The 23390-nt window shown below is 38.5% G+C and overlaps 1 protein-coding gene and 1 pseudogene across 7 annotated transcripts in view; one reads left to right on the forward strand and one right to left on the reverse strand.

Annotated features, from left to right (window-relative positions):
• C10H9orf135 (chromosome 10 C9orf135 homolog) overlaps positions 1-23390 on the reverse strand; it is a 246029-nt gene that overhangs the window by 175034 nt on the left and 47605 nt on the right. For 6 of the 7 annotated variants that reach the window (XM_037797855.1, XM_037797858.1, XM_037797857.1 and 3 more), the window contains exons 3-4: positions 20690-20808; positions 19739-19807 (exon numbers count right to left, since the gene is read on the reverse strand). In XM_037797855.1, coding sequence (XP_037653783.1) covers positions 19739-19807; positions 20690-20808 — 188 coding nt within the window. Of the gene's footprint in view, positions 1-8015; positions 8520-19738; positions 19808-20689; positions 20809-23390 lie in introns of those variants that run through there. The other variant, XM_037797861.1, reaches the window with a different exon arrangement.
• Positions 12562-13025, forward strand: LOC119505208 (annotated as a pseudogene).

Here is a 23390-nt window from a genome sequence, read left to right on the forward strand (position 1 = left end):
AACAGAAGATGTGCAAGACATTTATGGAGAAAATTACATGATTTTGTTGGAAGACATAAAGAAATTCCTTTATTTATGTATGGGATGACTCAATGTGATGATGGCAATTATTCCATCCAACAAATTTGAAGCACTGCCAATCCAAATACCAAACAAGGATGTTTTATAGAACTTGAAAAAGTGATTCTTATATTCATATGATTCCATAAAGGGCAAGCAGAGTGGAAACAACTTTGAAAAAGAAAAATAAGATGGCTAAACTCACTCTACCAGGTATCAAGAATTCGTATAAAGCTGTACTCAATGTTGTAGACAATGTTGTATTGGTACTGAGATATACAAACAGATCAATGGAGCAGAACAGACCTGCTTAAATTGAGGAAATTTAGTGTACGATGGAAATGGCTTTACAAATCAGTGAGGAAAGGATGGATTAAATGGTGCTAGACTAATTGGCTGGTCTTATAAAAAAAAATGTTAAAATTTGGTAAATGCTTCTACATAGTAAGTTCAGTGTGGATTAAAAACTTATACATCAAAAGTGAAACTTTAAAACTTTTAGAAAACAAAATAGGAGAATATATTTATGATATCAGGATAGAAAATATGTCTTTAACAAGACCAAAAAAAAAAAAGGGACAATCATAAATGGAAAGACTGGTAAATTTGTAAATTTGACTAAATACAACTTAAAACTTCTGCTAATCAAAAGACACCATAAACAAAGTTATAAGACAAGTCATATACTGAAAGAAAGTATTTGTAATAAATTTAACCAAAACAGGATTAGTACCCAGAATAAAGAACTCTTACAAACCATCAAGAGACAAAACCCCAATAAAAATGAACAAAGACTAAAACACTCAATTCACAGAAGACACAAGAATGGAAAATAAACATTTAAAAAAAAATTCAGTCTTAAATTCAGTAATTAGGAAAATTCAAAGTAAAATAACAATGAAGTACCATTTTATGTACATTAATTTGGTAAAAATTTAAAAGTTGTATAATGTGTATGAGGATATGAAAGATTGGGAATATTCATACACTACTAGTAGCAATATTGTGCAAAACTGAAGATGCACATAACTTATTACTCAGCAAGTCTATTTCTGAGTATAAAGAAACTCTTGCATATATACTTAAAGAGATATGTATAAAGACCATTATTTGTAACAGTAAAAATTTAGAAATGTAATGTCTACCAATAGGATGGTATATTAGGTGGATATATAAATCACAATATATTGTACAATGGAATACAGCAGCTGGTCTTCTGACTTCAATATCTGGATGCATAAGACGGTTACAGATTAAATGAAATAAAGAAAAAATGTCAAACTGGTCTACATCTTTCATCATAAATATATCTCAAAAATATGTTTAATGAAAAACTCAAGTCACAAAAAGATATGCATGTATGAGTCTATTCATGTAAATTTCAAAACCTTATAAAACAATTCTATATATATACTTGGAAACACGTATTTGTAGTCAAAGCATAAAAAGTTGAATGAAAATGATACCTATTTTACTTTCCTTGGCTGCTCAAATACAATGCAATGGATTGGCTTAAACAACGGAAATTTATTAGCTTATGGTTTTGAGGTTAGGAAAAAGTCCAAATCAAAGTCACATCAAGGTGATGCTTTCTTTTTGAAGACTGGCATTCTGGTGCTGGCTGCAGTGATCCTTGGTTCAGAGCTCCTGTGCCACATGGCCATGCACATGGCAGACTCTCCTGGCCTCTCCCTTCTCTTCAGGGTTCCTTTGAACTTCAGCTTCTTGCTTTCCATGGCTTTGTCTCTATCTGTCTGAATTCCATTCTGTTTATAACAGACTCCAATAATAGGATTAAGACCCATCCTGATTGAATTGGGCAACACCTTAACTGAAGTAACCTCATCCAAAGGTCCTACTTACAATGGGTTCACACCCATAGGAATGGATTAAATTTAAGAACATGTTTTTCTCAGGTATTTTGCTCCAAATCACCACAATACCAATCAACTTCAGAATAATGGCTTCCCCTGCAGAGGGAGGGACACAAATGGGATGATGATGGGGATACTTCAACTCTATCTTTATATATATATATATATATATGTAAGTTTCAAATGTGTTTCATATATATATATGAAACAAATTTGATATAAATATTAACATGCTAGAAGGTGTCCCCTTCTCTTCAAAGACTATCTACCAGTGATCCTCAACTTTTCCATCATATGGCCAGGCATATGGTGACATCTGCTGATCTCTCCCTTCCCTTCCAGGTTTTATCGCTTCCAGCTTCTGGCTTCAGTGGCTTCCTTTCTGTTTCTGTGTCCTCTCTCAGCTTCTCTGGCTTTTCTCTCTGAGCTTCTGTCTTTTCTTTTATCCTCTTATAAAGTACTCCAATAAGAGAATTAAGACCCATCCTGAATGAATGAGGTGGGTCACATCTTAGCTTAAGATCCTACTCACCAAAAGATTCTACTTAAAATGGGTCCACACCCACAGGAATGGATTAATTTTAAGAACATGATCTTTTCTGGGGTACATAACAGCTTCAAACCATCATACCGGGTGATGAGTACATGGGTGTTTGAGTTTTTTATACAATGGAAATAGTCCATAAGTTTTAAATTTGTTTAAGTGTTAAGGAATGACACTTAACTTGCTCCCTACCCTTTTCTCACCCAAATTTGTGATTCCAAATGAAATGGTTCTCAGTGATCCAAGCAAGTCAGCATTAGGGTATCTCTCAACTCACCTAAGACACCCCATTTCACCTACATTCAGGCCTTTCTCCATCTCCTAATTATCAACTCCCAGTACACAGTCTGGTACAAGGTAGGCACTGAGAAATATGCATTGGATGAATAAAGCAATAAAAATAAAAATTAAATGTAAAAGGATACAGAGTTACCGTACCAAGAACTCAAAGTTAAATAGAAGTGGAAGATTAAAACATTGTTATCTTTCTAGAAAGGCATTGTGGCTCAACAAAATTGAAACATTTGTAATATTGAAAGATGACTTTCACTTTCAGTGATCCTCCTCTCTCTTTTTTTTTAAAATCCAAAGAACAGAGCAACAATGTTTAAGTGATACATAAGGGAATATATTATGTACTCACCAAATTTGAACTAAGATGGCCTTTTGAAAATAAAAATATGGAAATAGATCTTCTTTAATACTAGTCTAAGGCTGTGGTAAAATAAAGAATATAAAGAAAGAATAAGTCTGTCAGAAGAGAAATGGCCTTTACAGTGAAACTCAGGAAAGCAAGAGTTCATAAAGACAAAGAGGCATTGAGTCTCGGCATGGATCTGGCTCAGTGATAGACCTCTCTGTTTCTGGGTGCAGGGCTGGAGTACATCAATAGCATTGCAAAGCTTGGACTCACTGACAACGAACAATGACTTTAATTCACTATCTAGAACCACCAGGAGCAAGTTTGTGCCACCTGCATCCACTCTACCACCGCCACCCTTACCTATGGCCAGCTGATAGCTGGTAATGGCCCTCCCTTGGAATTTCCCTTTCTTAATTGGAACCAATGGGAGTGGGTCAGTTACTGCCTTATGATGGGAACCATGGGATATAACATGCCTCACCATGTGGAAGAAGCTGGTCCTTAGGGAAAGAGACGGAAGCTGAAAGAAAGGGAATGCTGGAGGTTTTCTAGTCCTGATTCTAGTTGTTTCTGAAGCCCAGGTACTCCACTGAACTATTCCATAGTTCCATGAAGTGCTCCAACACTCTTTTAATAAATTCCCCTCATTTCCCCAGATAATTTTAATTGTGCTTCTGTCACTTACAACCAAAAGAGTCCTGACTATTACAATCAGGTAATCAGAATCTGAGGCCATTAATCATTGTAATCATACAACCAACTCCTCCTGCTGTGATTCTAAACACACTCAACAACATTCTAATTATAGTTTGGCTCCCCATATGGTTTTCCCACAGAGCCAGAATGCTTTTATTAGACTAACATGACTGTCTGGTGTACTTGAAAATTTTATTTCTCATTATAAATTAACTAATTAGAATTCTGGCCAGATAAATTCTGAAGCATAGATAAAATGGTCTTTCTGGATATGTAAAACTGAAGATCAGATGCTGATATAATGCCACTCTGTAAGGACACTTGGGAGCTGGACAGCTGTTATCTCAGTTATCATTAAAACCATGGTACTCATAAAAATGTCTATACCTGCACTAATGCTAGTGGTAACAATGTGAATCTATGACAAAACCTACAGAATCACAATTTCTTAAAATTGGAAGAACTTTCAAGGTCAACTCTTTCTTTGTTTTGTCTGGAAGAGAGGCAGATATTTCCTCTTCTGGCTTCCTGGCAGGCGGAACAGGGGCATATGACATATACTCGGCAAATCAAGTGGTTCTCTACCTAGGAGGCTGAATCTGAGTAAGTGGCTCAAAGAAGCAGGGAATTAATTTGGAATGAATCCATCGCTGGTACAGTAGCAGCAGCATCTATTATTCAAGACAGTACAGCAACAGAGGGCCATGGAGACTACTTGACTCAGGTTGTAGGGGGAGCTTAAGACCATTCTGTCAAACTCAGTCTCATTCTTAACAGCAACCATCATTAAAAAAACAAACAAACAAAAAACAACAAAAAACAAACAAACACATATTGTGCTGAAATTCACATTCTTGTTATTTCATCTACATCTACTTACTGAAGTCATATGAACCAAATCTAACACTTCTTTCACAGCTGCTGAAAGCCAGCCTGTTTTTCAGAAATCAACTTCTAAGAAGCTAGTGGGTAAGAGGTAGAGAGGAAAAATGCAGTGGAGGACAATTCAAATCTGCCTTTACTCCTGTTCCAAGCCAAGCACTTGCTAAGTTCCCTCACAGTTTTGGAAGCAGTTCTCTCCTCCCAGCAAGAACACAGGACTGTAAATGCAAAGATTCTAGTCTCTGCTTTGCCACTAAGTAGCCATGGGCCACTAAGGAGCAAGTCATTTAAACACTCTGCATCTTAACTTCCCCCTCCTCCTGTTAGTATCTGTTTCATAAATATTTATAGAAGAGATGGGTGGATTAATTAATTAATGAGTGTTCTAGTTTGCTAATGCTGCCAGAATGCAAAACACCAGAAATGGATTGGCTTTTATAAAGGGGGTTTACCTGGTTGCCAAGTTACAGTCTTAAGGTAAGTCACCAACAATCTGGTGCCTTCACTGGAGGATGGCCAATGGTGTCCAGAAAACCTCTGTTAGCTGGGAAGGCCTGTGGCTGCCATCTGCTCCAGAGTTCTGGTTTCAAAATGGCTTTCTCCCAGAACGCTCCTCTCTAGGCTGCAATTCTTCCAAAATGTCACTCTTAGTTGTTCTTGGGGCGTTTTTCCTCTCTTAGTTTCTCCAGAGCAAAATCTGCTTTCAACAGCCGTCTTCTAACTGTCTCTCATCTGCAGCTCTTCTCTCAGCTCCTGTGCATTCTTCAAAGTGTCCCTCTTGGCTATAGCAAGCTTGCTCCTCCTTTCTGAGCTTATACAGTGCTTTAGTAAACTAATCAAGGCCCATGCTGAATGGGCGGGGCCACATCTCCATGGAAACTATGCAATCAGAGTCATCGCCCACAATTGGGTGGGTCACATATCCATGGAAACACTCAAAGAATTACAATCTAATCAACACTAATATGTTCTGCCCAAACAAGATTACATCAAAGATAATAGTGCTTTGGGGACATAATACATTCAAACTGGCACAATGAGGAATTGGATTGTTTTATTATCTCTGAGCTTTGATTTTCTCCTCTGTACAATTAAGAAAATACCTTCCCAAACAACCTTGTTTGATTGCTAGGAGGAATGGGATAATGGCTAAAGTGCATGAAAGTACTTTGAAGGATATGGAGCACTATATACATGTAAGCATGAAAGACAATGTAATGTAGTGGTTAAAGACCTAAGCTATCCAGTCAGACAGACCAGATATGAGGTTAAAACCCAGCTCTGGTGTTTACTAGTTAAGCAACTTACCCCTCTGTATTAGTTAGGGTTCTCTACCAAAACAGAATCAACAAGTGATATCTATAAATATAAGATTTATAAAAATGTCTCACATAGCCGTGGGTATGCGCGAGTCCAAATTCCATAGGGCAGGCAGCAAAATGGCAACTCCAATGAAGATGTTTGATGAACTCCTCAGGCAGCAAACTGGCAAATTCAATGAATGTTTTCAATGAACTCCTCAGGAAACGAACTGGCAACCTTGATGAACTCCTCAGGAAATGCTTTGCTGGTTTGCCTAAGAAGAAGTGAAGGTCCTCTATCTGTCTCACTTAAGTCTTCAACTGTTTGGATTAAATCCAGCTGACCACATTTTTTTTCACTATTATAAAGAGTAATACTGGCACATCATTAATGTACATGGAAAAAAGAAAATGTCAGGCTGAAATATAAATTCCACAACTGCAACATTTTGAAAATCCTCACAACTCACTTACAATACATGTATTTTTATTAGTTCATTGGTCTCCAAAATTTGAACTGCTTGCATTCCTGATGGATTAGCAATAAGAAAAACTATAGCTACAGGCCTACAGTTGGAAAAAGTACCATATAAACATGATATTTAGGGAAATAAATGTTGTTTAAACTATCTACAGCTGTGGCTTAAAATATAGTGACTGGAGAGTGACATCATCAACATGACGACTTAAGACAATCCTTGAAAATGCCTCCTCAGAGATTTAGTGAATAAAAGGACAAATCCCATTTACTTAGAACTCTAGAGGACAGTAGAGACCAGAGAATAACTCCACAAATGCTGAATTGAAGAAACAGAAAAATAACAGAATGGAAAATTTCATCCTGGACCACCCAGTGGTTCTCATTTTGCTCCATCTTAGTCGGTCCCACAGAGCTTGTGAGTCATACAGAGGCAGCATGGCCCAGGTCCCTCCCACTGTGGAGAGAGACTTATAGCAACTCACAATGGTGAGTCAGAACTCCAAGCATATCCAGCCACAGGGACCTAGTCCACAGGGACCCAGGGCAGAACCCAAGACGCTGAGGAGTGCTGCATACAAAATAACCACCAAGGGAGAAATTTAAAAAGAGAGGCCACAATAGAAATGCTGGGAAGAGAAACATAATAGAGAGAATAAACAAAACTAAAAGTTTATTCTTTGAAAAGATCAATAAAATGGGAAAACCCTTAGCTAGACTGGCAAAGGAAAAAAAAAAGAGAAGAAGCAACTAAGTAAAACTAGAAATGAGAAGGGGGACATTACTATTGACCGCACAGAAATAAAAAGGATCATAAGAAGATACCATGAACAACTGTATGCCAACAAAGTAGATGAAATAAAATATTTCCTAGATGAAGTATTTCATCTACATTTCACTAGATGAAATACTTCCTAGAAACACATGAACAACCTACACTGACTCTAGAAGAAACAGAAGACCTCAACAGACCAATTACAAGAGATTGAATCAGCCATCAAAAACCTCCCAACAAATTGTATATGGGAAAAATACAATTAATGTAAATGGTGGACTAAAGTTAATAGTACTATTTTAATATTCTTTCATCAGTTGTAACAAAGGTACCACACTAATGCAAAGTGTCAACAATAGGAGAGTATATGGGAAAGCTGTATTTTTTACATGACTTTTCTGTAAACCTACAACTTCTTTAATTTAGAATAATAATAATAGTGTAAAAAATATGCTAAATAAAAGAAATCAGACACAAAGTACTAGATATTGTAGGATTCCATTTATATAAAATATAAATATAAGTAAATCTATAGAGATAGAAATAGATTAGGAGTTATGTAGGGCTGAAGAAGGATAGAAGGATTAAGAGGTGACTGCTAAGGGGTATGGAGCTTTTCTTTATGAAGTAATGAAAATGCTCTAAAATTGATTGTGGTGATGAATGCACAACTCTGTGAATATACTAAAAGCCATTGCTTGTACACTTTGGATGGATTGTATGATATGTAAATATATGTTAATAAAACTGCTTAAAAAAAAAACCTTAGTGTAAAATAACTATATTATTGTCTCTGATTATTCTGTGGGATGACTGGGCTCAGTTGGGTGGTTCTTCTGTCCATGTAATATCAGTTAGGGCTGTAGTCATCCAAGGGCTTGACTGGGCTGGAATATCCAAGATAGCTCACTCACATGGTGGGCAGTTGGTTTTATCTGTTGGCTGGGAGCTAAGATAGAGCTGTCAAACACAGTGCTTTGGTTCTCCTCCAGGTGGCTTCTCCAGGTGGCCTCTCCATGTGGCTTGAGCTTCTTACACAGCATGGCAGCCAGGATCCAAGAATCAGAAAGCAGAAACGACTAGTCCTCGTAAGAGCTGAACTCAGAAGTCCCAGAACATTACTTCTGCCACATTCTATTGATCAAAGTCTGTCACAAGACCAGTCCAGATTCAGAGGGCAGGCAAATAACCTCTGCTTATTGATGGTAGCGGAGACATGCACATGGAAGGAAGGAATTGTTGAGGGCCACCTTTGAAGACTAACCACTACAAAAGATAAACCGAATAGGCCGATCTTCATAATTTTATCTTGAGGGCATTATTGAGCACACCTGAATACACAAAGAAACCTGGCCTTCCACATGGTGGATATAATTGAATGACTACTCTAATGAAACTAGATTCAATATAGCCTAATAGGGAACAAAGGATAGTCTGAGTCAACAATCAATTCATCATGATATCCAAACTTTAGACCTAATAAGCAATATACCAAGTGCTTTCACATAAATATTCTTATCAAATAATTTGAATTGCCCTGCAAGGATAATATTAGAATAGATTATTGTTACCCACCATTAAAACATTCCTGTGCCAAGGCATATAACTCGAGTAAGGACCTGAGTCACATCCCCAAATATTAACAAATGGAAGTGTTCTACTTACTCAGCAACTTGGCTTCAACACACTTCAACTAAGGTGGGATACTGTACATGCAAGAGTGATGCAAGAGAAATAGCATTTAGGGTTGATTCTGAACTATTTTTAGTGAATCTGGCCAACTAAAAGAGCCATAATAACTCAGCAGCAGCCAAGTCACACTTTCCAAGGAGCTCAGGGTGGTGATCTACATTCAGGTAGGATTCCTACCTCACAGGGAAAAGGTGCCAAGCCAAAACCAAGACATATCGTGGGTATGAGTAGCCCAGGTTGTTCAAGTACAAAATTTGACTCCAGAAATTTCATGAGGAATAAAGAAAACTTTACTAGTGCCACTTCCTTTATTAGCTTGGTGCTCAAGGCCTGCCCTGCCTAAAGGGAGCAATTATTATTTCCATATTTATAGAAGAAAGTCATAGCCAGAGAACTTAAGTATGTATCAAAGTTTTCCTGTCAGCCTGTCACTTAGAAAGGCAGCATAGAAAAGTGATTAAGAGCATGAGTTTTGTCATTAGACTGTCTCAGTTCAAATTCTGACTCATTACCACTTACCAGCTGTGAGAGTTTGGGCATGTTACTTGACTTCTTTGTGCCTCTGTATTTCCCACTCTATTTCCCACTACATAATGGTGATAACGACGGAACTAACTCACATAGTTTCGGAGGGTAAATGACTAGCAAATGTAAAACACTTAGCATAGTGCCTGGCATATAATAAGCGCCATGTAAGTGTTTGTTATTATTAGTATTATTCTTGCAGTTATAAGATACATAAACCCAACTCAAATTTGCTTTAGCAATAACAAAAAAAGGAATTTACCAGTTCTCATAAAAAGAATATCATCATATATGCTACAACATGGATGAACCTTGAAGACATCAGTTTGAGTGAAATAACCTGATGCTATTTTTGTGTCAGACACAAAAGAGCAAATATTGTATGATCTCACTGATTTGAAACAATTAGAATAAGCAAACACATAGAGTTAGAATCTAGCATATAGGTTACCAAGTGATGGGATGGGGATAGGGAATGGGAAGTTAAGGCTTAAACTGTACAGGGTTCCTATTTGGAATGATGGAAATGTTTTGGTAACAGATGGTGGTGATGGTAGCACATTATGAACATAATTAAAAGCACTGAAATATATGTGAATGTGCGTAAAATGGGAAATGTTAGATTGTATATATGGTACAGGATAAATTAAAAAAAAAAAAAAGTCCATGGAACTACACTACACAAACAGTGAACCCTAAGTTAAATCATGGACTATAGTTAATAGTACAATTATAAAAATATGCTATTATCAATTATAACAAATGTTCCACACCAATGCCAGTTGGATAATAACAGGGTAGTAAATGGGAATTCTGAATTTTATGCATGATTGTTCTGTAAATCCACTTCTCTAATAAAAAAAAATTATCTAAAAAATAAAAAAGACTATCATTAGAACTTGTCTTTTTTCCACACCTCTGCTTAACTTCTTTTGCAGCTAGATGCTCCCTCAGCAGCGAGGGGTGCTCTGTAACTTTCAACCTAGAACATGAATTAGCCTCTTCTCCCAAACTCCTTCTACTACCCTAGACTGTTCTCTGATCGGCCCGGCCTGGGTCATGTGCCCACCACCAGGGTACATGATGTAGTGGTAGGGAACAGAATCAGCCCACCCATCATATAGTCTAGCCAAATTACATTGAATGGAGGACAGGATGTTGTCCAAAAGGAGAAAGCTGGACACACAAAAATAAAAGATCATACAATGAGTAATATAGAGCAGGAAGAATTAAATCCAAATGTGTCTCATTCTTATTCCTCAGTCTTTCAACTACCCCTTTTATTGTCTTTGTTGTTATCCTCATTGCCATCATCATGGGCAATTTTTTTTTTTTCTGGAAAAATTTTCCAACAGGTGGATGGTATTTTAACAAGGAACAAGCCACCCCATAAGTGTCTGAGTAGAAAGGAAAGTAAATGCCTGCTCTGCAATTTGAGAAAAGAAAACAAAACCCTCTTACTATTCATATGCAGTCGCTTTCCTCTGAAGAGTGCCAAAGGTTTTACAGACACTAAAGGCTCCAGTGAGAGGAATAAATTGAAATAGTTTAAACTGTGACCTAAGCTTGCTACCACTATGGGGAAGTGATCACTCCACACACATATGGATAAGTGCTCTATGCCAACAATGAAACTTAACTACCTGAACTACTTTGAGGCCTCATTTAACTTGTCCATTTATGTGACTACAGATGCCTTTCTCCTTAGAACCATAAAATTTTAGAGTAGGAAAGGACTTCACAGATCATTTGGTTCAACCCCCTCATTTTCAAGATAGAAACTACTAGAGCCCATAGAAGGCTATTAGCCAGCACAAGGTTATATAGCAGGTTTAGTGCCGACTCAGAAGTTGAATACAGGTCTTCTATTTTCCCATTCCATGCCCTTTCTGGAAACCCACATGTGGCAGTTTGAAGCTGTATGTACCCCCCAAAAAACTCTTTCTTAAATCTAAACTATTCCTGTGGGTGTGAACATGTTGGAAGTAGGACCTTTGGATGAGATTACTTCAATTAAGGTGTGGCCCATCCCAATCAGGATGGCTCCTAATCTTATTACTCAAATACTTTGTAAGTGGAATGAAATTCAGACAGAGAGAGGAAGTCAGTGAAAACAGCAAGAAGATGAACACCAACAGAACCCAGAAGAGAAGGCAGAGATCAGGAGATACAACCATGTGCTTTGCCATGGGACAAGCTAAGGGTAAACCAGCCCCAGAATGCCACAGTCTTCAAGGAGAAAGCATCACCTTGTCTTTGGACTTTTTTCCAGCCTCAAACCATGAGTGAATATATTCTTACTGTTTAACCTTGACCAACCATCATGGTATTTGCTTGAGCAGCCTAGGAAACTAAAACACCATACTATGTCCAAAAGCTATTTATCCAAAATACTACATTAATTTCTTTCTGCTTCCACCATATGGATCACATAAGTATCAGGACAAATTCTGGAAAGAAGACACATTTATCATCCACTTTGGATAATATACACTAATCAATACCACCAGGAAGCAATACAGTTTGAGAAAAATGATAAAATAGAGTAGTTAGGGCTGACCTTGTGAAAAATCCACCTTGGGTCACTTCTCTATACTCCAAACAGGCAATCAGTTCTCCTGGGCTGCCTCAGACTGACCCAGGCTCCCACAAACCTGCTTCTCACAGAGCAAATACCCTACACCAGAACTGCTTTTCCTCTATCAAAACAGTTGACTTCTCCTGTGGACTGTGGTCCCAGGACCATGCATGGTCACTGTCTTAGTTTGCCAGGGCTGCCATGACAAATACCACACAATGGTGGGCTTAAACAATAAGAATTTATTGGCCCATGGTTTGGGAGACTAGAAGTCCAAAATCAAGTAATCATTAAGACCATGCTTTCTCCCTGATGTCTGTAGCATTCTGGCGATGGCTTGCTGCAGTCCTTGGGTTCCTTCTCTTGCATCTCTGCCTCTGTCACATGGCCATCTCTCCCTCCTGTACCTGCTCTTCTGGTTTTTACTGACATGTGGCTTCTTCCTGTGGCCTTCTCTGACTTACTGCATCCATATTTCTTCACTTAAAAAGGACTCAAGTGACCAGATCCAAGATGGCAGCCAGCAGGAGGCTGTAGAAGGAGCTTGAAGAAATCCGCAAATGTGGGATGAAAAACTTCCGTAACATCCAGGTTGATGAAGTTAATTTATTGACTTGGCAATAAATTATTGTTCCTCACAATCCTCCATATGATAAGGGGGCTTCAGAATTGAAATCAACTTTCCAGTAGAGTACCCATTCAAACCACTGAAGATCATATTTAAAACAAAGAGCTACCACCTAAACATCAATGAAAAGGGGCAGGTCTGTCTGCTGGTAATTAGTGCTGAAAACTGGAAGCCAGCCACCAAAACCAACCAAGTAATCCAGTCCCTCATTGCACTAGTGAACGACCCTCACCCCGAGCACCCACTTCAGGCTGACCTAGCCGAAGAATACTCTAAGGACCATAAAAAATTCTGAAAGAATGTGGAAGATTTTACAAAGAAATATGGGGAAAAGCGACCTCTGGACTAAAACCTGCCACAACTAATTCCAGCCAGTGTGAGCAGAGACCCCAAGCCTTGCATTCAGACAGCCTGCAAAGCAGGACTTTGTGGAGAATTGACACGTGCCACTACCTGGCATCCCATTCGTGGAAGTTTTCTTTCTACAGTTTTCTTAATCAAAAGTGGTCTAGGTACCTGTAAAGAAAGGATTAAAAATCTAAGATGTTTAAAAAAAAAAAAAAAAGGACTTGAGTAATACAGATTAAGGCCCACCCTGATTCAGATGGGCCATACCTCAACCAATAACACAACTTCAAAAGGTCCTATTTACAGTGGGTTCATACCCAGAGGAAAATGGATTAAGACAAAGAACATGTCTTTTTTGGGGGTACATAATTTCAATCTACCACACTTACATATTCATATTTAACAAGGGTTTCTTATAAATAAAATCTTAAATAAAATTATTATGTCATTATTACAACTCCCTTTCAAAACTGGATCTGCCTGATAGAGTTTTTGGTTGTTGTATATTTTTTGCTCTTTCGTTTTGGCTTTGATTGGTTGTCTGTCTGGCATCACAGACCCAGTCCAGATATTACACATGGAAAACCTTACTTCTTAGAACGCACCAGCTACAACTTTCTGGTCCTATGGACAAATCATAAAATTATTTTGTGTTAGATAATCAGAAATCCAGGTGCCTTCTAATAATTAGTGAATTAGTTTTCTATGCCTTATAGAAGAGTACTTCCAAATTAAGTGAAAGTTACTTGAAGATGCTTGAAAACCAAGTAGGAAGGCAAAAAGGACTCTTACTTACTAGCTAACTATATTATGTTCCTGTACTAGTTTGTATATATTATGCCCCTCAGAAAAAGCCATGTTCTTTGATGCAATCTTGTGGGGGCAGACATATTAGTGGGGATTAAGTTGGAACATTTGGAATAGGTAATTTCCACAGAAATGCATCCACCCAACTGTGGGTGATAACTCTGGATAATTTCCATGGAGGTATGGCCCCACCCAGTCAGCATGGACCTTGATTAGTTTGCTGGAGCACTATATAAGCTCAGACAGAAGATGTGGGCTTGCTACAGCCAAGAGGGACACTTTGAAGAATGCCCAGGAGCTGAGAGAAGAATTGCAGTTGAGAGACAGTTTGAAGACGGCCGTTGAAAGCAGACTTTTGCTCCGGAGAAGCTAAGAGAGGACAAACACCTCAAGAGCAAGAAAGAGTGACATTTTTGAGGAGCTGCAGCCTAGAGAGGAACGTCCTGGGAGAAAGCCATTTTGAAACCAGAACTTGGAGCAGACGCCAGCCATGTGCCTTCCCAGCTAACACAGGTTTCTGGACACCATTGGCCATCCTCCAGTGAAGGTACCAGATTGTTGATAACTTACCTTGGACATTTTATGGCCTTAAGATGGTAGCTACGTAACCAAATAAACCAAAAAAGCCAATCCATTTCTGGTGTTTTGTATCTCGGCAGCATTAGCAAACTAGAACAGTTCCCATCCACTTTTCCTATATGCCTTAAAGGAATTGTGACTCTCAGTACTTTTTTACACCTTTAAACTAATGTCTCTTGCCATGTAAAAAAAAGTAATCTATGTTAGATACTCCCTAAACAGACAACGGTATCATTCTGAGACTATAAGACCACTGTTGACATCTAAGAGGTCTTTGAGCCTCTCTGATGACCCTTCCATCACGGGCCAATACCACTCCCTGGAAACTCATTGATGGGAATGTGACCACCTCTCAAGGAAACAATAACTCTAGTCCTAGATGAGCTCAACCTAGCCTCAAAATTTATAAATTTTGTTTTTAAAGTTTAAATCCTTGATATATAACTTTTAGTCTCAACCTGATTCAACCCTATATCAGAGGTTTTGTTTTTGTTTTTTTCATTCATCTCAATCTGTGGCATATGTGGAGGGAATTATCCACAGAGTTCTTTTTTTCTAGTTGAGGTCAGGAGTGATAAGTCCATCAGTGTCAAAGTTCCAGTTTGTTGCTCTAGTTGTTCTGATTTATAATACGTTCCATGGAAATATTTGCTGCCAGTTTATGGAGGGATGATGTTGAATCTTCTTCACATCAGTCCAAAATAGAACAGGTGGGCTATCAATTGAGTTATGAGGAAAAGAAACAGACCATCAAATGCCATCACAACATAGTGGGCATTATCTAAAAATAAAAATAAATGCATCTGATAAATGTCTCTTTAATAAAGAAACTATACCTTTATTCTGACATTTTTCCTTGAGAGGTAACCTGAAGCTTAAATTTACATTATGATTACAACCTTTCCTTTATAACTTGAAGCACATTATTTTGGTCCATTGAGCAAACTCATTCTTATTCATTGCCTTTTAAGGTTGACATTAAACTTCCACAGCTGTACAGTTGGCAAGAAGCAAAAGAATATTTAATATTCAAGGCAGCAGATTCTGAAGCACTGCAGTATTCTATTGTATGGAATGTCCTATAATTAGTGTACATTAACCAAAAGAATTAGCAGAGGGTGGTTGAAGGTGCATGTATATTTATTTCCTTGCTAATACTCATGAATCAAATAAAGCAAACAAGTAATTCTAGCAATTCAATCTAACAAGGACTGATTTTCTGAAAGACCATGCCTTCTAATACATTTGCCAGAATAGAGTTGAAGGTTCAGCAGGCCTCAAATCCCTCAATCAAATAAGATAGGAATTAGCCATATCCTTTGTCCATTGTAATTTGCTGTTCAGAAATTATCATAAATTATCAGAAATAATTTATTCACTCAAGAAATAATTATTGCGCATCTGTGTAGGCCAGGCTCTCGGTTAGGCACTAAGGGTAGAACTGTGACAGTCCTGCCCTTCAAAACATTGGACTTAGCAAGGAAGACAAATGAGAATACAAACAATTACAAAAAAGATGAATAGTGTTAGCATAAAAGAAGTACACAGTGATATGGACCTACACAATGAGGGACTTAGCTGATTCACTGGGGTAGGCGTAGGGTAGGGACAGCAGGCAAAGGAAGGCCTTCTAGAGGAGGTGACACTCCAGCTAAGACTTGATGACTTCAGGGTTAAAATTGAATTTACACATTTAATCTTGCTTCCTTCAAAGCCCTACTAAAACCATATCAGATTTTTTTTTTTTAAACAAACCCACAAGAGTAAGAACAGGGAGAAGGAACAACTGAAACAAATTTTGAAAACTGGAGAAAAGATGGACTTAGCAGAAAGCTGAATCCTAAGTCAACAATGTGGAAAGCTGAGAGGCCACTCTTATACTGCAGAAGCACCTCTGGAAATGGGGATGAAGTAGGGAATGAAACAAAGGAGTTCTGTTTGAGAAGCAGAACCCCAAAGCTCCTCCCCCATTCCTCCACTCCTCAGTGATGGGTAACTGCAGGAGGCTAGAAACTATTCACTGGAAAAGGTAAAACAGAAAGTACTTGAACCACGGCATAGTTCAGTGACCGTACATGATGAATGCTGAATACTGAGATCCCCAGCCCACTTGCCCTGATCACTCCAAGAACATGGGCAGCCAGCTCCTCAACCTTTAGGCGAGAGATTGGGAAGCCTCCTCTGGGGAACTGGACCAGCCCAAGAGGAAAAACTAAAACACAAACACCAGGGCTTCTGCAAAAAAAAACCCACCTAGATCTCTCTGGTGAAGCTCACTCACAGGCTCCCAGTCCCCTCTCCTTCTATCATAGGTAGAAAACAAAGGATTGACTACCAGACATCGGAGGAAAGCCTGCAGCATGGATGATAAATACCACAAAAACAAAAAATAAACAGGAAAAAAAACAAATCTTGGACAATGCAGAAGCTATGCATCAAGAAGAAAACTAAAGAAAAACGATCATTAATGTCTTCACACAGATAAGGTTAATACCAATAATGAGACAAGAAAAGGGATACTATAATGACGAGATAAGAAAAAGGGATCCTATAAAAACAGAAGAATCATAGAACAAGGAAATAACTCTTGGGAATTAAAAATATGACAAGTGAAATGATAAACTAGTGGGGTTGAAGAAACAGAGAGGAAACAGAGGAAAGTAGATAGTTAAGACACAAAGAAAATAGGAGAGAAAAGACAAAAAAATATTAGGGGACCAGTCTAAGCAATCCAACATACAAACAAAGGATTTCCAAAAATAGAAAACAGAGGAAATGAAAGGTATAAACCATCGATGAACTAAGTCAAGAAAATTTCCCTGGACTGAGGAATATGGGTTTATAGATGAAAGGTTTAATTAACCATGCATCCGCCCAACAGAGACATGCACAGTACTTACTAGGTATGGATCAGTTACTGTCCTAGTGCTTTAGGTATAGTAGCTTGCTTAATCCTTACAACAACTTTATAACATGGGTGTCTTTATAATTATCTCCCCCATTTTACAGATGAAGAAAAGGAGGCACACAAAGGTTGAGCCACCTCCCCAAGAACAAACAGCTAAAAAGCAACAGAGCCAGGATTTGAAGGCAGGTGATATGGCCTCAGAGCCCACTGAATAATAACACACATGAGGGAACACCATTGTGGAATTCCAGAGAACTGTGCAGATAGTTCTGTTTGATCTTTTAAAACCAAGGGCATGTACTATTTTGATAAGTGCATGCAGAGCCCAGCCCTTGAGCAAGGACCCGAGGGCAATTCCATGCAGACTTCAGTTCCCACCTCCCACCCTCCCACATGACTTCCTCTTCTCCAATACCCTGCAAATTCCAGTGACATCAGAGGCTTAATCCTGCCTCCCAGCTCAATAGGACACTGTTCTACACTTTGGCTCCCCTGCCTGGCCATACCTGGGAAAGTGCTCCCATCAGTAAGTAGGGAGAAGGTGATGCTAACCTCACATTTTCAAGGATCACAGCCTCACACTGCTCATCTGACCTGAAAATAGTCATTCAACATTACTTTTCCCAGTTCTGCAGTTGCTCATGGCAAGATGGCAAGTCTGAAATCAGTCTTTGTATGTCTGAATAATCTTTATTTGTCCCTCACATTTAAATAATTCTATGTTCAAAGTTCTTTTCCTCCAATATCTTAATATTACTTGTGGCAGTATTGTTGTTGTTTAGTTAATGCCAATTTGGTTTTTATTATTTTTCTTTAGGTTTGCAACAGCTTCCTTTGTTTCCCTAAGTATGTTTCTTACGCAGATTTGAAATTCCTATCCCATTTGTTCCAGTGGGTCTACTTCATCTGGTATAGGTTGTCGGTAACTTGTTATTCTTCATGATGCCCCTGCTCTTTAGATGTGTCATGATTTTTTCTTAACTAAGAGATCATCTGAATTATTCCTGACTATCAGTTGCCTCTGCTTCTGATCACTACATGGGTAGCCCACGAACAAGGGAGGCCCTGCCGGTATCTTCACCGTGAGCCTGGGAGATGTGCGTTCAGTGCCTCTAATGGGCATTCTCTGGGCTTAACTGCACTCATGTTCACTGGCATCCCTTTCTTCTTAAGATACACTGCCTAGTTCCTTGATATCAGGGACTGCTTTCTCTAATTGAGGGTGGTGGAGACTACTCAGGGGCCTACTGACCATCCGTGGTTAGCTTTACAGACATCAATGCTGAGTTCAGAGCTTTAGGAAAGTAGGTTGTTTTTATCAAATCCTCCATTACGTAGAGCACTGGGTATCATTTTCTGCCCTTGATTGAAAACACCAGTCAAAGTCAGTGCAAAAAAAGTCAACTTTGAGCATATAATCCAAGGTTATAGTTTGCAAACACAGTGGACAAGATTTATTCAGCCCCTCGACCTAGTCTGGTCCACCAAAATCACAGCTTCCACCCTGGTATGGCCCAAGAACCATCGAGAAACTTCAACCCTTGCCTTCTCTCCTCTTCCCTCCTCCATCCCTAGGCCTTCTCCTGCGCTAGCCCACAATTTTCTTGAGCATTTCTCAGTTTTAATACAGTTGTCAAAGCCCGCTTCTGGATTCATTCTGCCTTCCAATGTCTGCTGGAAACTCCAGGTTTCAGTTCAAGGAAGGGAGCCTGCAGGCTTCACTTCAAGCTACTTTGATGACAGTAGGATGATGACAGGGAATACTTCCTATGGACCCATTTAATGATGCTACACCAGGCTGTGAGGGATGCAGGCCTAAGCCAGCCTTACTGGAGCAATCAAGTTTAGAACCAGCAGCCCTGGTACCTGGTCACAACAGGTGACTGTGATGTATGGTGGACTATTATCATTTAGGACATTTCCCAGGCAGGCTTTGGAAAAGGGCTTAGTTCTGAGGCCAGTTCTCAAAGGAAGCAGAAACATCTTAACAGCCAGTGTTGATGATATGAGCTCATATTATTTCTTCATAATGCACAATCCAATACTTAGAATATTGTCATGCTTGTGCCTAAATTTTCACATCACTTGTCTATACCTCATTACAGAAATCTTGAAAGTTAATTTTCTTTAGAAAGATGAGTGGAAGAGCAATTTATTTTTTGCAGTATCAAGCCATGCTACCCCAATAATAAATTCATTTCTCTTTATTTGTAAAAATAGTCTTAGCCATATTATATTATGCATATTGATGTGAAACATTTTTTTTTGTTAAAGAAAAGCCTATAAAACTACTTAAAGGGCATTTGGTTGTCCTTGATGCATTCCCTGATGTTGTCCTTAGTACATACTCCCACACCCCTGCATCCTGGACCATTAAGAATCATTTTGTGCAATCTATTAGCAGTTTAGGAACTACTAACAATTTCTGATGATCTGGTGGGTGTCGGGTAAAGACAGTTCCAAAGCCGGTTGCAGGCAATCCAGTGTCCCTGAAAACAAGATAACAATTTTTAGAAATCATATAAAACTGCCATTTATAAACTTTCAAAGCCATATAAAATTAATTTGGAGCTGAATTTTTATGATGGTTATTTTTTAAGGGGGGGGGGGTTCATGTTTTCAACTTTTATACACCTTGCAAAATAAAATGTCCCAACAAATTAATGGAAATGTTAACATTTTGTCATTTATTCTGACTGCATTTTCCCAATGATTACAGTATAGGACAATGTCTATGTCATGCATTTCCATGAGAAGGCATTGTACCAGATCATAGGACTACAGATATAACTAAGAAATAGCTCCTACCCTCAAAGAAGTCTCTATCACACACAAGCATATAAATAACTAGTATGCAAGTCCAGTTGTTATATAGAACATAAACAAAATGTTCAGAGGGCAAGAATACAAAAGCAATTAATCCTGACTAATGGCAGCTCAACTAATTCTTACTATGTCAGGCAATATTTCTATGTGCATTTCATATGTTATTTCCTCTAAACTTCAGAACAATCCTATGAAGTATATACTTTTATAATTCCCATTATACAGGTGAAGAAATTGAAATTTATACATATTAAATAACTGTGGAGCTGAGATTCAAATCTAGATAGTTAGATCCCTGAGCTGGGAAAAAAAACTCATAGGGAAGAAATGTCATTTCAGCTGGACCCCAGATGAGTAGGGTTTTGACTGACAAACAATTGACAGAAAGGAATTCCAAACAGAGGGACCAGCATGAGCAGAAAGCATGGAAGCTTGAGATGCTTGAAGGGTTCCTCTAATGTGTAGCTAGAGCCACTATACCCCTTTGCTGCTTATATAAGTCATTTCTGCATGTGCATGTTCTGAAAGCAAAGTATTATAAATACCTTTCAATAATCCCAAAACTTATTGTTTCCTCATTCAATAAGGCCTTGCTCTTTATTTCAGCCAATTTTGTTTTTAAGTAAATTTTAGACATCTGTTCATGTGTTTCTGATATCCAAATCTGGAAAAATAGAAATCAAGTAGAAGAAAAACAAATTAATTGCCAAAAAAAGGTCAGGTACCAAAATATATTTCTGTTAAAGAGCATTCTGATTTTAATTCTCAATTCCAACTGGCATTTAAAAATAAGTAATATATTGCATATCAGTCACCTATAAAATATTTCATCATAAATAGGGAAAAATGACAATTCCTTACTGTGTAGAGTTGGGAAAATAAAAATCCAATTGGCTGTTTCTATGAAATGGAAATTGCTGCATTCCACCAAAAACTAACCCTACCTGCTTTCTCTTTCCTGCTTCATCTTTTTCAGGGTTGGCATGTTTTAACTTCCCTAAGTAAGAAAATGTCTGTAGCAATCACTTTGTAAATCACAAAGGACTTCAGATATCATCATCATCATCATCATCATCATCACCCATTCTCTATCACAGAGGATATTTCAATGAATTATCAAGTAATTATTATTACGGGAGCATCTGCAAATTGTAGGATGTTCTCAGACCAACTGCAGAAGTGTCACAGGTAGCATCTAGAGGATCTTAGAAGCAAAAAATGGATGCTAAGTTGTTTTGGTTTCCTGACTACTAAAACAAATACTATGCAATGGGTTGGCTTAAATGATGGGAATTTATTGGCTCACAGCTTTGAGGCCAGGAAAAGTCCAAAATCAAGGCATCAGCAAGATAATGCAGTCTCTTCAAAGATTTGGCATTCTGAAGCTGGCTGCCAGCGACCCTTGGTCCTTAGCTTTTCCATCACATGGCAAAGCACATTGTGGCATCTTCTTCTTTCTCTTCCAGGTTCTGTTACTTCCAGCTTCTGGCTGTTCTCCATGGATTCTCCTTCTGTGTCAAATTTCCTTTACTTATACAGACTTCAGCCATATTGTATTAATGTTCACCTCTTTCAGTTTGGGCACACCTTAACTAATGACATCTTCAAGGGTCCTATTTACAAATGGGTTCATACCCACAGGACCAGGGGTTGGGACCTGAATATGCCTTTTGTGGAGGGCATGATTCAATCCCCAACATTAAGATTCAGCATTTTCTCCCTAAGAAGCTCTGGAAGATCACAAACAGGGAGGTTCACAGCAAAGAACCAGAACTCACCACTACCAAGAGAACCCATTACTTTCTCCAAACCTGAAAACTAGGCTCCCCAAGACACCCAGTGAAGCCCCAGAACACATTAATCCTACTAGAGTTTCTGTTTGAAAAAGAGAGAGATGACTCTTTGGAGACCTGGAGACTTTAACAGCAAGAGTATCATAGCTACAGCCAGAGGCCTTTGGTCCACTTTGGGTCAGTAGTAAGGCTCTACTATAACAAGGAATCTACTCCACTCAAAGCATTTAACTATGGTCTCTGGTCTTGTCCCCTGGCCTACTCCATGGCTCTCTAGATCCTTGGCTTCTCTGACCACTCACCTTCCTGAATCACCAGCCTCCCAACCCAATTTTTTAGCTCTGATTCATATACCCTTAGCTTAACTACTCTTCTCTTAGATTCCAAGGTTTGCAAGTCAATGGTGGGCAAAATTGTATTGGGGATCTCATATTCTATATTTTAACAACAACAACAAAAAAGCATGCCTTTTGGGGAAAAAAAAAATTACTAGCCACCATTTTGCATTAATGTATAAGGCTGACCCAAAAATTAACTTTTGGTATGATCTGATCATTTCAGCAGTACAAATCAATAAACACCTTTGAAAATTATATGGAACAGAGAGAGATTACCAAACATGAAATAATGAGGAGTAAAAGGAAACAGATATTAGTAGTGTTTGTGGAGCTTAAATTTATTGAGTGCTTATTTTGTCAGACACTATATTAATCAATTTATATGCATTATTTCATTAAATACTCAAAACAATCCTATGAGTGCCATGTATCAATCATAATCTCAGGAGGTAAAGCTCAATCAAATGAAGAACCAAAGAGAGTTTAATGAAGGATCTACTTATAAAAGTGTGGTCAGCATTAAGGAAATCAACAAGGTCAAAGCACCCTGAGGACAGCAATAGTGAGGAGCCATAGGGCAGGGGGCAGTTACTGGAACCCAGCAAGACCTGCAGCAATAAAGAGAAGACCACCTGACAGTTATGGCCTGCAGAAAATACACACAGCCACTGCTAGACCATGGCCCTGCAGGGAGGAAACCAAGGAGTAAAAGTCCAGGCTTACTGTCCTCCTACCTCTAAACATCTGCCAATGCCTCCCATGGGCCAATATCAACCAGAAGCCAGAGGGCAAAGGAGCTCATTTATGCAGTCCATAAAGATCATTCTCCTTGGCACAGAACAGGGTCAAAAAGAATGGAGAGTAGGTCTAGAGAGCAAAAGGAATGCCCAGCATAGTTTATCTCTATTTTAAAGAAGGACAAACAGAGGCTAAAAGGGATTAAGCAACACCAGGTAAATCAGTTAGAAAGTAGACACTCTAGGATTCAAGCAATTTGACTCATCCACTCATCCATCTATCCAGAGCTATTAAGTGCCTGGTATTCTACTAGGTTTTAGGGCTAGAGTAATAAACTCCAAAGGCTCTACAGTCCGTAGATTAATGAGTTACAGTAA

This window comes from Choloepus didactylus, chromosome 10 (assembly GCF_015220235.1).
Source record: "Choloepus didactylus isolate mChoDid1 chromosome 10, mChoDid1.pri, whole genome shotgun sequence".
Lineage (NCBI taxonomy): Eukaryota > Metazoa > Chordata > Mammalia > Pilosa > Megalonychidae > Choloepus > Choloepus didactylus.